Source organism: Oncorhynchus mykiss, chromosome 11, assembly GCF_013265735.2.
Source record: "Oncorhynchus mykiss isolate Arlee chromosome 11, USDA_OmykA_1.1, whole genome shotgun sequence".
NCBI lineage: Eukaryota > Metazoa > Chordata > Actinopteri > Salmoniformes > Salmonidae > Oncorhynchus > Oncorhynchus mykiss.
This window is the reverse complement of record NC_048575.1, coordinates 69,956,055-69,974,230: the sequence shown is the minus strand read 5'-3', so window position 1 is coordinate 69,974,230 and position 18,176 is coordinate 69,956,055. Positions and strand designations below refer to the sequence as shown.

The 18,176-nt window shown below is 42.7% G+C and overlaps 1 protein-coding gene across 1 annotated transcript; it reads right to left on the bottom strand.

The window, feature by feature from the left end:
- Positions 1-2,414: 2,414 nt before the first annotated feature.
- LOC110536327 (phospholipid phosphatase 1) lies at positions 2,415-17,700 on the bottom strand. Its single transcript, XM_021622062.2, has 6 exons — positions 17,315-17,700; positions 6,555-6,706; positions 6,105-6,388; positions 5,879-5,936; positions 5,583-5,759; positions 2,415-5,358 (listed from the first exon to the last, which is right to left on the bottom strand). Exons 1-6 carry the CDS (start codon positions 17,370-17,372, stop codon positions 5,236-5,238), a joined length of 852 nt encoding a protein of 283 aa, XP_021477737.2. The 5' UTR covers positions 17,373-17,700; the 3' UTR covers positions 2,415-5,235.
- Between the last annotated feature and the right edge of the window lie 476 nt (positions 17,701-18,176).

Genomic DNA, 18,176 nt, shown 5'->3' with positions numbered 1-18,176 from the left:
GGCACCAGCATCCTCACGATGGCTGCGGAAGCTGGGGTCCTTGGGATATGTTGCTTCCTCTGGATTTGAGGTCTTACCAATGCCTTGCCCAGCCCCTTGAAAAAGCCCCCTCTGGAGCTTCCCTCTGTTCCAATATAGGTTCAACGCCATCCAGATGACAAACGTGTCATATGTCAAGATGTTGAATATCACAAGAGGCCAGCGTAGGGTTCTACTTCTGCAGCTGTAGCCAGTCACCAGCTCGTCTACATTTTCCACCCCTCCTTTTGTGGCATTGTAATCCATTATGATTTCTGTTTTTTGATGCTCCTGGCCACAGATTCTCCCATCCCTATGCAGCGTACTCATGAGTACCACATTTTTGCCTTTCTTTGGCACGTAGGACGCTAGGGATATGTCGGCCATGAACACAAACTTAGAGGAATCGATAGGCCTCTTCCGTGTATTCATCAGCTGAGGTGCGAGTTCTGGCTTGCTTTTTTGTACTGTTCCTACCATCGTCAGCTTCCTCTTGAGCTTCTGTCCCAGCTTATGTGAAGTGAAAAAGTTATTGCAGGTGATGTGACCACGGAGTCCCTGTGTCACGTCCAGAATAACCCGTATCCCTTGGTTCTTCTCAGGGGCTCCTCCATCTGGCTTCCCCGTATACACTTGCAAGTTCCACGCATATGATGAACCAGCATCACAGGCAGCCCAGTTCTTGATTTCATATTTTGTGGGTTTAGACAGTATGTACTGCCTGAAGGGGCAGCGACCCATAAATGGCATAAGCTGCTCATCAACAGTACTGTTGGGCGCAGGGCTGCTGATGGGCTGGTCCTGGGTCTGGCTGAGGGTCAATCTCATCCTCTTCTTCCAACTCACTGTCAGACTCTTTTTGGAAAATCATTCACCTCCAAAGTGGAAGACGCTCCTTCCACACTAGCTTCTCTCTCTGCAAGAGTAGAGATTATTTTTGCCATACTGACTGATTGTGGTAAGGAGCCACACATGCAAAGCTATTTATTAGCTGTGTCCCTCCCCCAATTTGCACCTGGCTGGGGTAGGTTGCGGGAAAATATTGAATTTTTTACAATGTATCCAAATAATGTATTGAAATAATGTATTGTAGTAACATTGTGCAGGTTCCTGCAAGTCATTGTGTAGTTTCACACACTACAAAGGGTAAAGAGTGCGAGAAAAGCGGCATACAGGCAGACAGGCAGGGAGACAGACAGGTTCTTGGTGTTATGTTGAAACAGCAAACCTTTTTGTTGAACTTTTACTTGTTTTCACCTACAGACACACTTTTCCACACCTTTATTACCCTCGGGTCCAGCGGACCCGAATACCACATATGTAATATAAATGTGTAGGGGGGTGCACAGTGTACACTCAATGAAAATGTGTTATTTTACATGTTATTCACAGAAAATGAGCCAAGGCCAATGAGTCTCATTCATTGTATCATTTTTTTTTGAGTAAACATTGAAAGTGGGTCCCACAGACCCGAACACCACACGAGGGTTAAATACCACTGCTGCAATGTCTATTGGGTAGTTCCTGTCAGGGCTCATGTGTAAACATTTCTGTAAAGCAGGAATGGTGGGTGTTACTTGTTTGATACAATGGAAGTAAAGGTATCCACATTTATTGTAAAACTCTTGCTATCACCTTTCCCAGATCTAGTACAGCTCTTTGAACATTAGTCTGGACCAATACGGCTCTGCTTTCGTTTTGATTCATTCAACATGGCAAGTCCTAGTCGGCACATTGTGAGAACTGTATTACTCTTATTTCACCTTGCATTCCAAATGTTTTGAATAAGATGAAGTTTTACTCTTGAACATGGAATCTGTCAAATCCTTTGCTAATGTCATCCATTTGCCTCTCTGTAACCACCTACTGCAATGCTACTTTTATCCACCAGAGGGTAGGAGTTAGCCTGGCTAACATTCCACTCCTTGCCATTGAAAAAAGCAGCTAGTGGGGATCCCTAATAAATACAAATACAAAATTACCACTTAGTCTGGCTACCGGTCTTTTTAGCTAACATTCCACTCCTGTCATTTAAAATGTCATTTCAAAATGTCAAAATGTTGATGGTGCTGTTAAGAAGGTAGAAACTAGGGCCTGTAGGACCTGCCTTGTTGATAGTGCTGTTAAGAAGGTAGAAACTAGGGCCTGTAGGACCTGCCTTGTTGATGGTGCTGTTAAGAAGGTAGAAACTAGGGCCTGTAGGACTTGTTGATGGTGTTGTTAAGAAGGCAGAACAGAGCTTTATTATGGACATGCTTCTGCCCATCTTAGCTACTGTTGTATCAACATGTAGTTGGTCTTCTGGTTGACTTCACTTCAGGAGTGCAGGCAATATCATCTATATAAATATCATCTATATAACAAACATGAGAAATGTCTGGTATTTTATTTTTTACTTTTGCACTCAAACTGTTCTAAACATTAAGTTGTGCATTTTAGAGAATGTACCTAGTTGATTCATTTGAACACTTCAGTTGTAGAATGCATCACCCAAAGCATCACTCATTGCTTGGCAAGAGGGAGAGAGCAACATGTGACAGTTTGAATGGGGCTTCTGTCAAAGAGGACTATTGTCTGGGTCAAAATAGTCTCGTTCCCAGCCGTGTGTACCACTATTATCCGGGTCAGAACAACGTGTGACAAAGGAAAAACCAAAAGAGGCATCCCAGTGTCAGACATTGTTGCATTTCGTACTAAGGTGATGCTGGGTATATATATAAAAAAATCTAATCACAATTTACCATGAGTGAGTCCAACATAAAATGCAAAAAGACAGTGGAAATGTATGTTTTTTTGCATTTAGTACCCTGCATCTGGAATTTCAATTAGTCCAGACAGACAGTAGGCTTATGTTTATGGTATTAAAAACAGCATATTTATACCACTTTGCACATTTCACACATACTTTATTAACCATGTAATTAATATGTTATACCATGTAACACATGGAACACTTCAAACTTAACTGGTTCATCTTCTAGAGAGATGTTGTATTTTATCCTAGATCTTTCTCAGACATGCACCGAGGCATGAGCTGTTTTGACCTTCTATTAAATCAACTAAACTATACCAGCTTTTATAGTCAGTTTCCAAATGCAAAAGCCACATGAACATACATTTATTTGTCATGTGATCATTTCACATGAATATCACACGATGAACATGACGTTTCCTTCTGTTCAATATCTTCGATTTTGTATGCAGTATATTTCCCTTTGTAGTCTCATGACAACATTGAATCAGAAAAATCTAATATCCTTTCAATATTATTAAAATCATCTCTTTGTAAATTGTCATTCTCTGGACAGGTCCCCCATTAATCTGTAGTATTAAGCTCTACTTTGGTGAGAGGCTGTCCTTTAGAACATCAAATATTGATTGACAGAGGAATAGAACGTGCCTGGTAGGCTGGAAGGAACCAAATGGCTCCTCCTGTCACACAAAATAAAAGTGATCTCTTTTCAGACCAAAATCACAATGGAGAAAACCCTCCATTAGGGCCCAGAGTGTTTCCTGGTCAGATCACAGGGCCAGGAAAAGTAATGGGACATGAAAGTCATGTACAGGGTAGAGGAGAGCCCTAAAGCAGAATTCGCTCAACCTTATAACGCTCTGTAATTAGACATGGCATGAAGACATTGTTCAAATAGATCCCTAGCAGGTGATCGTGCTGTTATCCAAACCATACTATACTGTCCTTCTCTGAGTACTCAACAGGTAATAATCGCAAAGAGCAGGCCATACTGAAAGCCTATAGCTTCTACAGACAGTAAAAATGGTAGTACCTCACTGCTTGCGCGGTCCAGTTGCTGTCCATTTTTACCGGACAGCAACTAAGCACCGACAGCAGATGTTAGTTAAAGGACTAAGGTGAATTATGGTGCAAGTTACATAAGAATGTGTTTGATTTGAATGTGATTTCGTTCTCATTTGCATGCCCATAGTTTATATGTGTGTGGCTGACAGGTGAGGACACACCCACATTGGGAAATGGGATGAACAACAGAGACAGAACACAAATACTTGCGGTGAGTAGCCTACGCCTCTAGTCTGTATTGTGGCTTTTGAGCAGTCATTGGGAATATGTTCCTTGTGTTCAGAACTCACCCTGCCTTCCCTCCTGAGCCTCTGCGGCCCAGAGGCCCCACTTAACTCTCATTTCAAAAAGAGACCCTTTATGTCAATGGGACATCCTGGTTAATTAAAGGTTGAAGAAATAACAAAAAGCAGCCTACCCAGGCTATTTGACAGGTATGGGTTTGGCCTTTCTGTATGGCTAGTTTCTGTCTCTGATGATCTCACAAAAACAATGCACATATTTCTACAGTTTACAAAATGTGTCTCAGACACAGCACTTTTCCTCGTACCAAAGAAGATAAATGGAATGCCATCTTTCTTTATCTCAGATACAGGTTTTACAACAGTACTTCAAAAAAGACACAACAAACTGTAAAAAAAAGAAGTGAATTTGTGTAGTTGCCATCATGATTTCTACTATTGGACACATTTGTTAGGAGTTTGCAGGGAGCTTTGAGCAAGTAGCAGCAACAATCTGGCTAAGGCAGTATTACAAAATATATACAGTGCATAGTACATAATTTCAGATTTCAATAAGTCTCCTGGCTTTCATTTAAGCTTTGGGACAGTAAGGGTTCACAGATGTAAGACTTGTTATTGGCCTGGCTACACACCAATGGAGCCTGCTGAGAGGAGGATGGCTCATTATAATGGCTGGAATGGATTGTAATAGATGGAATGGTATCAAACACATGAAAACCACTCCAGCCATTATAATGAGCCTTTCTCCCCTCAGCAGGCTCCACTGCTGCACACATGGACACTTTGCTCACTGTAACAACTGGGATTCCATTCATTTCAAACAAAAGCTTCAAACCAATGCAAACACAACAGCTCCAACCAACTCAGACCTCGCAGCCTAATGCAAAGACCAGAAACCCAATCCACAGATCATTAGCTCTACACACCCAACCAAAGGAGACAGCCTAGGCAAGATCATTGGCACTGAGAGGGCTAGCAGCTGTCTGCAGGGCTCTGTCAAAGTGACCACCACAACAGCCAATGCCGATGAACTGCAATGCATTGAAATAAATAACCATAGTCCTCCGTAGCGGATGGCAGGTAGTGGTAGCTAGCTTAGCTTAGCAATCAGTCCTCCATGCGTTGTCTGCTACAGTAAGTCATGTTGTGGCCAAAGCTTCAGTTTGTGCTTCCATAGTGGTTCTCATTATCTGGGTTGTCCTGGAGACTGGTTTCGGACGTCTCCTCTTGTATCTCTACTGGATCAACAGGCCTCTTGAAGAAGTCGGACGCATAGAACACCTGTGTTGGTAGAGCAGAGAACATGATTTGTTTATACAATGGAGACAAAAACTGAGAAAACGACCATGATACAACCATGACTGTGTGTGATGTTGTCTCTAATGGAATGAGAATAAAAGGTTTATTTGCTAATTCCTTTATGTGTTTATCCTAATTATGCTAGTGCCCTTGGTGGTAGCATGTTCATTGCTGTATTAAATTATAGCCTACAGCTAGCTACCCACCGTGAGTATTGCGGCTATCGCCCCCTGCAGGAGGCCAGTAAGTACGTCACTCCAGTGGTGTTTGTAGTCAGAGATGCGCGACAGTCCCACGTAGACGGACATTGCAATCAGGAAGAACTGTATGGTGGGTCTGAGGAGCCTGGCCCACTCTGTCTGCAGTCTGGCCTGGACATACAGCTACAAGAGGAAAAGAAGGACACCATCAACATCATGAAAGGGAGCTATTGCTCAGGGCCGAAGGAACTGTTGTAGCCTCCCTGTTAGTACTGTATGTAACAATGATCTACTATACTTACTGCAAGGAACAGCATACAGTACATAGAAAAAGATGAGTGCCCAGAAAAGAAGGAAAGTCTGTAAAAACAAAAAGACAAAAGAGATTAGGGGAAGCTACAGCATGGCAAACACCTTTTGAGCTTGCATTTCCCAGTTAAAAGTTTTTCCATTTTGATTTTGTAGCAATGCCTTCTCTTGGGATGTATCCCAGGTTTTGAGATATAACCCTCGAAGCCCTTACTGTACCTGGCCTCATCTACCATATCCTTGTCCCCGGTACAGGTGAAGTTCTCGATGTAGCCTCCGGCCCTGCAGTTGATATGGTCCCACACAGGCTTACACACAGCCAGGAAGTGCGGCCGCAGTCGACCAATCGAGTACTTGGCAATATCCGTCAGTGATTGGCTAGCAGCAGCCCCGAATAGGAAGCTGGCCACTGCTTTATAAATGCACACCACGTAGTTAGTCCCCAAGGACGATTTGGTTTTGACACGACTCATATAGACGCCAAGGCACTCACCACTGACTATCTGTAACAGCAAGAAAGTCATCTTTAACTGAGGTCAATTGAATATGTTAACATATTGTGTCATATAATTGCAGTTTTACCACAAACCTTTAAAACACACATGCCTGATATGTTGATGACATTTTGAGGAGAATATATATGAGAACAGGGCAGAGGTAATGACTTACCACAATCAGTGTGAAAGGGATCATGACTCCCCCCAGTAACTGATAGGATATGGTGTCCTCTTTCAGGGGGTATCTGATGGACTCATCATTACAGAGGAAACCCCTTTTGAAGGGATTGTGCTGAGGGGTGAGGATCGCAAAGGGAAGTCCAACTGGAGAGAGAAAGATAATCAGCAATAGTCTCCTTGTTCAAACTATCTTTTGTAATTCTGTTCAACAAGCTTTTGACCAAACGTTTTTATCAAAAGTCACAGGAGAAATGAACTTGCTAGGCAAAACCCGATACAAAACAATAACCAAATAAGACGTGCTTGTTCATGTTCACTTGATTTGGTTAGTCCATTTCTCTCCCTCCCTCTCACTTTACCAAATAGCCCAGCCATGGCCAAGTTAACAAATGAAGGTAAAAGTCAATATAATGGAGGAGGTAGAGTCTCCTAAATAACTAATAGAGTCCAGGATGTGAGTGGACAGCACATCAACTAATTGATTTGACAGAGTTGTCATGGAGATGCTGGCATGGATGTCTAAATGCTTCTAATGATGTCAGTCAGACTCACTCAGGCACACAGTCTAACTGACCTCTAACAGTTGGGATCACTTTCTCACACTGCTCTGCTCTCATCTGATTTCTATCTCGCTCCTCTTATTCACTGTCCACAACATTAGGCCTTCACCAAGAGAAATATGGAAATCTAGGCCTAACTATCCAATGTGACACCAATGGGATATTACCCATTGGTAGTCAATGTCAGAAGCCTGGCATTCTCAACAACACTAACAGAAAGATATAGAAGAGTCAGTGGGGGTGCTGCTGTGGCCCAGGAGTGGGGAATGCAGACAATGAAAGCAAATGCTGAAAAATAAGTTCAAAAGAGTAGCAGTAGAATTCCATGTCCTGATATCTCTTTCTGTCTCTCAAGGTAAGCCCTCTCTCTTGTATCATTCATTTGCACACAGAAGGCGACATAGACTAGTACGGCCCACTGTTTCCACGGCACAGCGCGTTTCATCAGCTTCTATGTTTAACAGAGTTTGTTGTAAGTTCAAAGTAGGTTTGCTGTTTCTTAAAATATCCTTCTATTCCCACTTCCAAACTTCACAGATACTTAATCTGCTGTTTGTATCACGCAGGTTACACAACCAGCAATTGTTCTAAGCATTAGAGTGTACGTGAATAGGAGTGCTTCATTTAGCTATCTGTTCCACCCTCTGGCCAACTCTGTTGGCAGATTCCAGCCAAAATGAGATAACTAGCAGTCACAGGTCTTTGATTAGAGCTTGTCCTGTTATGTTGGGGAGTATGGACACCATATGCCATCCTTTGTAAAACATTCTGACTGCATCTAATTGATCACAAAGGGTGAAAAAGAATCCAGAACAACTCCAGTATAGAATATTGCTCAAAGGGATTTTAAAAGTGCTACACTAGCCACTAACCAAGTCACTCGTAGGCAGACTTACCATCCTTTTAGCTTCATTTTAAGGACCTTGATGTGAAATATAGAGATTGTGAAAAAGGGTAAACACCAAAACACAGGTTTTCAGAGGTTTGAGTTGTTTTGTGTTTTTGCTATTTGTTTCTGTGTAACTAAAGATATTGCAGGATTTTGTGTAACGAATGACAGCATGACACTACTATATTATGAGAGAAACAAGTTTGTTTATGTCATTGAGCAGAGATGGCCAACTATCTTAAAACATCCTAAAAATAAGACATGTTCTCCCCCCTGCTTCCATATTTTAAAAAGCAAGGTTCCCTGGCACTTTTGTGCTGTCTAACAACTACTTAGTCACATAACTCTGACAAGTCTTGTCAAGACATCGTACTCAGTGTTGACCACAATGAGTTCAGAGACTACAAAAACAATGGTCTTGTCGAAAACCATTACATGCGACCAAGACCCTTACCCAGAGTATCAAGACCCAGATCCAAACAGAGTTTAGATCAACACCAGTTGCGGACTTACCATTAGGCGGAAGAGGCAATGGCCTCAGGCCACACATCAGGGGCTTCGTGAGCTGGACATAATAAAACATTAAAAAAAAAAAATTCTGCTTGAAGCCCACAGTTGCTATGCTGGATTTAATTGTCATTTTTTTTGTCAATGAACTACACAAAATACTCTGTCATGTCAAAGTGGAAGAAAAAAACATGAAAAATAAAACACTAATATATCTTAATTACGTAAGTACACCTTGACTGTACAATATTTGCACATTGTTATTTTAAAAATTCTTCAAGCTCTGTCAAGTTGGTTGTTGATCATTGCTAGACAGACATTCTCAAGTCTTGCCATAGATGTCAAGCTAAGTCAAAGCTGTAACTATGCCACTCAGGAACATTCAATGTCGTCTTGATAAGCAACTTCATTGTATATTTGGCCTTGTGTTTTAGGTTATTGTCCTGCTGAAAGGTGAATTTCTCTCCCAGTGTTTGTTGGAAAGCAGACCGAACCAGGTTTTCCTCTAGGATTTTGCCTGAGCTTAGTTGTATTCTGTTTCTTTTCATCATAAAAAAAAACTCCCTTGTCCATGCCGATGACAAGCATACCCATAACGTGATGCAGTCACCATCATGCTTGAAAATATGAAGAGTGGTACTCAACGATGTGTTGTGTTGGATTTGCCCCAAACATAACACTTTGTATTCAGAACATAAAGTACATTTCTTTGCCACATTTTTAGCAGTTTTACTTTAGTGCCTTATTGCAAACAGGATGCATGTTTTGGAATATTTTTATTTTGTACAGGATTCCTTCTTTTCACTCTGGCAATTAGGTTAGTAAAGTGGATTAACAACAATGTTGTTCACAGCCATTAAACTGTAACTGTTTTAAAGTCACTATTGGCCTCATGGTGAAAACCCTGAGTGGTTTCCTTCCTCTCTGGCAACTGAGTTAGGAAGGATGCCTGTATATTTGTAGTGACTGGGTGTATTGATACAATCCAAAATGTAATTCATAACTTCACCTTAGTCCAAGGGATATTCAATGTCTCCTTTTTTGTACCCATCTACCAATCGGTGCCTTTCTTTGTAAGCCGATGGAAACCTCTCTGGTCTTTTTGGTTGAATCTTTGTTTGAAATTCACTGCTCGACTGAAGGACCTCACAGATAATTGTATGTGTGGGGTACACAGATCAGGTAGTCATTCAAAAATCATGTTAAACACTATTATTGCGCACAGAGTGAGTCCACGCAACTTATTATGTTACTTGATAAGCATATTTTTACTCATGAACTTATTTAGGCGTGCCATAACAAGTGGTTGAATAGTTATTGACTCAAGACATTTCTGGTTTTAATTTTTAATTAATTTGTAAAAACATATTTCCACTTTGACATTATGGGGTATTGTGTGTAGGCCAGTGGCACAACATCTCAATTTAATACATTTTTAATTCAGGTTGTAACACAACAAAATGTGGAAAAAGTCAAGTGATCTGAATACATTCTGAAGCCACCGTAGGTCATTAAGGGTCTGAATACATTCTGAAGCCACCGTAGGTCATTAAGGGTCTGAATACATTCTGAAGCCACCGTATGTCATTAAGGGCCTGAATACATTCTGAAGCCACCGTAGGTCATTAAGGGTCTGAATACATTCTGAAGCCACCGTAGGTCATTAAGGGCCTGAATACATTCTGAAGCCACCGTAGGTCATTAAGGGCCTGAATACATTCTGAAGCCACCGTAGGTCATTAAGGGTCTGAATACATTCTGAAGCCACCGTAGGTCATTAAGGGCCTGAATACTTTCTGAAGCCACCGTAGGTCATTAAGGGTCTGAATACATTCTGAATCCACCGTATGTCATTAAGGGGCCTGAATACATTCTGAAGCCACCGTATGTCATTAAGGGGCCTGAATACATTCTGAAGCCACCGTAGGTCATTAAGGGTCTGAATACATTCTGAATCCACCGTATGTCATTAAGGGGCCTGAATACATTCTGAAGCCACCGTATGTCATTAAGGGGCCTGAATACATTCTGAAGCCACCGTATGTCATTAAGGGGCCTGAATACATTCTGAAGCCACCGTAGGTCATTAAGGGTCTGAATACATTCTGAAGCCACTGTAGGTCATTAAGGGTCTGAATACATTCTGAAGCCACTGTGGGTCATTAAGGGCCTGAATACTTTCTGAAGCCACCGTAGGTCATTAAGGGGCCTGAATACATTCTGAAGCCACCGTATGTCATTAAGGGGCCTGAATACATTCTGAAGCCACCGTAGGTCATTAAGGGTCTGAATACATTCTGAAGCCACTGTAGGTCATTAAGGGTCTGAATACATTCTGAAGCCACTGTAGGTCATTAAGGGGCCTGAATACATTCTGAAGCCACCGTATGTCATTAAGGGGCCTGAATACATTCTGAAGCCACCGTAGGTCATTAAGGGTCTGAATACATTCTGAAGCCACCGTATGTCATTAAGGGGCCTGAATACATTCTGAAGCCACCGTAGGTCATTAAGGGGCCTGAATACATTCTGAAGCCACCGTATGTCATTAAGGGGTCTGAATACATTCTGAAGCCACCGTAGGTCATTAAGGGTCTGAATACATTCTGAAGCCACCGTAGGTCATTAAGGGCCTGAATACATTCTGAAGCCACCGTAGGTCATTAAGGGCCTGAATACATTCTGAAGCCACCGTAGGTCATTAAGGGTCTGAATACATTCTGAAGCCACCGTAGGTCATTAAGGGTCTGAATACATTCTGAAGCCACCGTAGGTCATTAAGGGTCTGAATACATTCTGAAGCCACCGTATGTCATTAAGGGCCTGAATACATTCTGAAGCCACCGTAGGTCATTAAGGGTCTGAATACATTCTGAAGCCACCGTATGTCATTAAGGGTCTGAATACATTCTGAAGCCACCGTATGTCATTAAGGGGCCTGAATACATTCTGAAGCCACCGTAGGTCATTAAGGGTCTGAATACATTCTGAAGCCACCGTAGGTCATTAAGGGTCTGAATACATTCTGAAGCCACCGTAGGTCATTAAGGGCCTGAATACATTCTGAAGCCACCGTATGTCATTAAGGGCCTGAATACATTCTGAAGCCACCGTATGTCATTAAGGGTCTGAATACATTCTGAAGCCACCGTATGTCATTAAGGGCCTGAATACATTCTGAAGCCACCGTATGTCATTAAGGGTCTGAATACATTCTGAAGCCACCGTATGTCATTAAGGGTCTGAATACATTCTGAAGCCACCGTAGGTCATTAAGGGCCTGAATACATTCTGAAGCCACCGTATGTCATTAAGGGCCTGAATACATTCTGAAGCCACCGTAGGTCATTAAGGGCCTGAATACATTCTGAAGCCACCGTAGGTCATTAAGGGTCTGAATACATTCTGAAGCCACCGTATGTCATTAAGGGCCTGAATACATTCTGAAGCCACCGTAGGTCATTAAGGGGCCTGAATACATTCTGAAGCCACCGTATGTCATTAAGGGCCTGAATACATTCTGAAGCCACTGTAGGTCATTAAGGGGCCTGAATACATTCTGAAGCCACCGTAGGTCATTAAGGGTCTGAATACATTCTGAAGCCACCGTAGGTCATTAAGGGCCTGAATACATTCTGAAGCCACCGTATGTCATTAAGGGTCTGAATACATTCTGAAGCCACCGTAGGTCATTAAGGGCCTGAATACATTCTGAAGCCACCGTAGGTCATTAAGGGTCTGAATACATTCTGAAGCCACCGTAGGTCATTAAGGGCCTGAATACATTCTGAAGCCACCGTAGGTCATTAAGGGCCTGAATACATTCTGAAGCCACCGTATGTCATTAAGGGTCTGAATACATTCTGAAGCCACCGTAGGTCATTAAGGGTCTGAATACATTCTGAAGCCACCGTATGTCATTAAGGGCCTGAATACATTCTGAAGCCACCGTAGGTCATTAAGGGTCTGAATACATTCTGAAGCCACCGTATGTCATTAAGGGTCTGAATACATTCTGAAGCCACCGTATGTCATTAAGGGTCTGAATACATTCTGAAGCCACTGTAGGTCATTAAGGGCCTGAATACATTCTGAAGCCACCGTATGTCATTAAGGGCCTGAATACATTCTGAAGCCACCGTAGGTCATTAAGGGCCTGAATACATTCTGAAGCCACCGTATGTCATTAAGGGCCTGAATACATTCTGAAGCCACTGTAGGTCATTAAGGGCCTGAATACTTTCTGAAGCCACCGTATGTCATTAAGGGCCTGAATACATTCTGAAGCCACCGTATGTCATTAAGGGCCTGAATACATTCTGAAGCCACCGTAGGTCATTAAGGGCCTGAATACATTCTGAAGACATTGTGGGTCATTAAGGGCCTGAATACATTCTGAAGCCACCGTATGTCATTAAGGGCCTGAATACATTCTGAAGCCACCGTAGGTCATTAAGGGTCTGAATACATTCTGAAGCCACCGTATGTCATTAAGGGCCTGAATACATTCTGAAGCCACCGTAGGTCATTAAGGGTCTGAATACATTCTGAAGCCACCGTATGTCATTGAGGGTCTGAATACATTCTGAAGCCACCGTAGGTCATTAGGGGTCTGAATACATTCTGAAGCCACCGTATGTCATTAAGGGCCTGAATACATTCTGAAGCCACCGTAGGTCATTAAGGGTCTGAATACATTCTGAAGCCACCGTATGTCATTAAGGGGCCTGAATACATTCTGAAGCCACCGTAGGTCATTAAGGGCCTGAATACATTCTGAAGCCACCGTATGTCATTAAGGGGCCTGAATACATTCTGAAGCCACCGTAGGTCATTAAGGGGCCTGAATACATTCTGAAGCCACCGTAGGTCATTAAGGGCCTGAATACTTTCTGAAGCCACCGTAGGTCATTAAGGGCCTGAATACATTCTGAAGCCACCGTAGGTCATTAAGGGCCTGAATACATTCTGAAGCCACCGTAGGTCATTAAGGGCCTGAATACTTTCTGAAGCCACCGTATGTCATTAAGGGGCCTGAATACATTCTGAAGACATTGTGGGTCATTAAGGGTCTGAATACATTCTGAAGACATTGTGGGTCATTAAGGGTCTGAATACATTCTGAAGACATTGTGGGTCATTAAGGGCCTGAATACATTCTGAAGCCACCGTATGTCATTAAGGGTCTGAATACATTCTGAAGCCACCGTAGGTCATTAAGGGCCTGAATACTTTCTGAAGCCACCGTATGTCATTAAGGGGCCTGAATACATTCTGAAGACATTGTGGGTCATTAAGGGTCTGAATACATTCTGAAGACATTGTGGGTCATTAAGGGTCTGAATACATTCTGAAGCCACCGTAGGTCATTAAGGGCCTGAATACATTCTGAAGCCACCGTATGTCATTAAGGGCCTGAATACATTCTGAAGCCACCGTATGTCATTAAGGGCCTGAATACATTCTGAAGCCACCATAGGTCATTAAGGGCCTGAATACATTCTGAAGCCACCGTAGGTCATTAAGGGCCTGAATACATTCTGAAGCCATCGTAGGTCATTAAGGGTCTGAATACTTTCTGAAGCCACCGTATGTCATTAAGGGGCCTGAATACATTCTGAAGCCACCGTAGGTCATTAAGGGCCTGAATACTTTCTGAAGCCACCGTAGGTCATTAAGGGCCTGAATACATTCTGAAGCCACCGTAGGTCATTAAGGGCCTGAATACATTCTGAAGCCACCGTAGGTCATTAAGGGTCTGAATACATTCTGAAGCCACCGTAGGTCATTAAGGGCCTGAATACATTCTGAAGCCACCGTATGTCATTAAGGGCCTGAATACTTTCTGAAGCCACCGTATGTCATTAAGGGCCTGAATACATTCTGAAGACATTGTGGGTCATTAAGGGCCTGAATACATTCTGAAGACACCGTAGGTCATTAAGGGCCTGAATACATTCTGAAGCCACCGTATGTCATTAAGGGGCCTGAATACATTCTGAAGCCACCGTATGTCATTAAGGGCCTGAATACATTCTGAAGCCACCGTATGTCATTAAGGGGCCTGAATACATTCTGAAGCCACCGTAGGTCATTAAGGGCCTGAATACATTCTGAAGCCACCGTAGGTCATTAAGGGCCTGAATACATTCTGAAGCCACCGTAGGTCATTAAGGGCCTGAATACATTCTGAAGCCACCGTAGGTCATTAAGGGCCTGAATACTTTCTGAAGCCACCGTATGTCATTAAGGGCCTGAATACTTTCTGAAGCCACCGTAGGTCATTAAGGGCCTGAATACATTCTGAAGCCACCGTAGGTCATTAAGGGCCTGAATACATTCTGAAGCCACCGTAGGTCATTAAGGGCCTGAATACTTTCTGAAGCCACCGTATGTCATTAAGGGCCTGAATACTTTCTGAAGCCACCGTAGGTCATTAAGGGTCTGAATACATTCTGAAGCCACCGTATGTCATTAAGGGCCTGAATACATTCTGAAGCCACCGTAGGTCATTAAGGGTCTGAATACATTCTGAAGCCACCGTAGGTCATTAAGGGCCTGAATACATTCTGAAGCCACCGTATGTCATTAAGGGCCTGAATACATTCTGAAGCCACCGTATGTCATTAAGGGTCTGAATACATTCTGAAGCCACCGTATGTCATTAAGGGCCTGAATACATTCTGAAGCCACCGTATGTCATTAAGGGTCTGAATACATTCTGAAGCCACCGTATGTCATTAAGGGTCTGAATACATTCTGAAGCCACCGTAGGTCATTAAGGGCCTGAATACATTCTGAAGCCACCGTATGTCATTAAGGGTCTGAATACATTCTGAAGCCACCGTATGTCATTAAGGGTCTGAATACATTCTGAAGCCACCGTATGTCATTAAGGGTCTGAATACATTCTGAAGCCACCGTAGGTCATTAAGGGCCTGAATACTTTCTGAAGCCACCGTAGGTCATTAAGGGTCTGAATACATTCTGAAGCCACCGTAGGTCATTAAGGGCCTGAATACTTTCTGAAGCCACCGTATGTCATTAAGGGCCTGAATACATTCTGAAGCCACCGTATGTCATTAAGGGCCTGAATACATTCTGAAGCCACCGTATGTCATTAAGGGTCTGAATACATTCTGAAGACACCGTAGGTCATTAAGGGGCCTGAATACTTTCTGAAGCCACCGTAGGTCATTAAGGGCCTGAATACATTCTGAAGCCACCGTAGGTCATTAAGGGCCTGAATACATTCTGAAGCCACCGTAGGTCATTAAGGGTCTGAATACATTCTGAAGCCACCGTATGTCATTAAGGGCCTGAATACATTCTGAAGACATTGTGGGTCATTAAGGGCCTGAATACATTCTGAAGACATTGTGGGTCATTAAGGGCCTGAATACATTCTGAAGACATTGTGGGTCATTAAGGGCCTGAATACATTCTGAAGACATTGTGGGTCATTAAGGGTCTGAATACATTCTGAAGACATTGTGGGTCATTAAGGGTCTGAATACATTCTGAAGACATTGTGGGTCATTAAGGGCCTGAATACATTCTGAAGACATTGTGGGTCATTAAGGGTCTGAATACATTCTGAAGACATTGTGGGTCATTAAGGGTCTGAATACATTCTGAAGACATTGTGGGTCATTAAGGGCCTGAATACATTCTGAAGACATTGTGGGTCATTAAGGGTCTGAATACATTCTGAAGACATTGTGGGTCATTAAGGGTCTGAATACATTCTGAAGACATTGTGGGTCATTAAGGGCCTGAATACATTCTGAAGACATTGTGGGTCATTAAGGGTCTGAATACATTCTGAAGACATTGTGGGTCATTAAGGGTCTGAATACATTCTGAAGACATTGTGGGTCATTAAGGGCCTGAATACATTCTGAAGACATTGTGGGTCATTAAGGGTCTGAATACATTCTGAAGACATTGTGGGTCATTAAGGGTCTGAATACATTCTGAAGACATTGTGGGTCATTAAGGGTCTGAATACATTCTGAAGACATTGTGGGTCATTAAGGGCCTGAATACATTCTGAAGACATTGTGGGTCATTAAGGGTCTGAATACATTCTGAAGACACCGTAGGTCATTAAGGGCCTGAATACATTCTGAAGACATTGTGGGTCATTTTTCTGTTATTAAAATGTAATCTTCTTCCTTTTCTTTTCTCATTGCTGCAGCTTCATTTCAATGAAAGTCACGTTTGCAATCATATCATGTGATGCACACGAACTGTCATAAGAAGTATATACTGATTCAAAGGGGGTGTGGAAGATTTCAAAACCCCTCCGTGGTAGGATACACATGAGTATCCTCGATGAAAGGTAGGCCTGAGGCCTCCAAATCACTAAGTCCACCCCTGAAGACTCCATCTTTGCAGTCGAGGGTCACAGAAATGTACCCTAATTTGAGAATCAGTCATATACATATACACAAAGTTATTTCCTGGTCAAGACATGGTAAAAAATAACTCCAGGTTATTATATTACACAGTCTTACTGTGTGTTGTCTTGTATGCTATTATAACTGTGGTACTGACCACAGCATTGTAGCCTATCTCTAGTGGATGAGCAATAGAATGAATCAGCAGCGAAATAGGACACCCATTCATTCAGACTTAGCAAAGCATATTTGCTATAAAGTTGTAATAAAGAGATACCTCAATGGGACTGGTGTTTAGGCTGCAGTTGTCTGGTGCATAATAACTTCTCACAGAAAAGGGAACTATAGGCCATGACACTGCCAACAACAACTGTATAGTACGTAGGCTACATACCGAGAATAAGGCAGGTAACGTCGAGAAGGATGAGTGGGATTCTGCCCGTTTCAAACATGTTGCGTCTCGGGACTTCTGTCTGACAAATCCGTAAACTCGTGAGCGTTCGGCTGCTGTCGGCTTTCTTCCGGTGAGATGAGAGACAGTTTATCTGTCGAACATGCCTGGCAATTGTGTTAACCCAGGGGAACCGTATACAGTCTCGTTTACAAACTACTCCTAAAACCTTTACGTTGTCAATCCCTTACCCTTTAAAATTGTCACAGCCCACCTTCATAATAAACGGATTTTTCAGCGAAAGACGCTCGTAATCTTCTGGCCCGTCTCGTACGATGCTCCGGAAATAACACAGGCAGGCCTCCAGTTGTGGTAATGATAGGGCAGTGGACTCAGGTGAAGAGCCTATCGTGTGCTTGCTAGTGAAATACGACAGCCGTCGCCCAATGATTGACTGTCTCCATCCCCTCCCCTTTGCTATGGAAAGTTGAGGTAACGTCACTCTTGCTATTATTGGAAACTCCACGGCTAGAGGGTGGGAAAAGTGTTCAATGGAACAGCACCAAACATGATCAATTAATTTACTCTGATTATGTTGACCAATTCGAAATGGAAGGATGATGATAACAGAAGTGTACATTTTTTCCATACATTTTTACAGGGGGCGCAAGTTTCACTGGGGACGGGGGGACATGTCCCCCCACATTCTCTAATTGCATTTTTGCCCCCCCCCACTTTTAGTATTGGAATGTGACAGTGGCAACCCATCATTCAGGGCCCCACCTTTTTCCCCTGTTTTGCATGCTATATTGACGTTAATATGTGTCACATATCAGTTTGCAAACAATGTAAAAAATTAAATAAA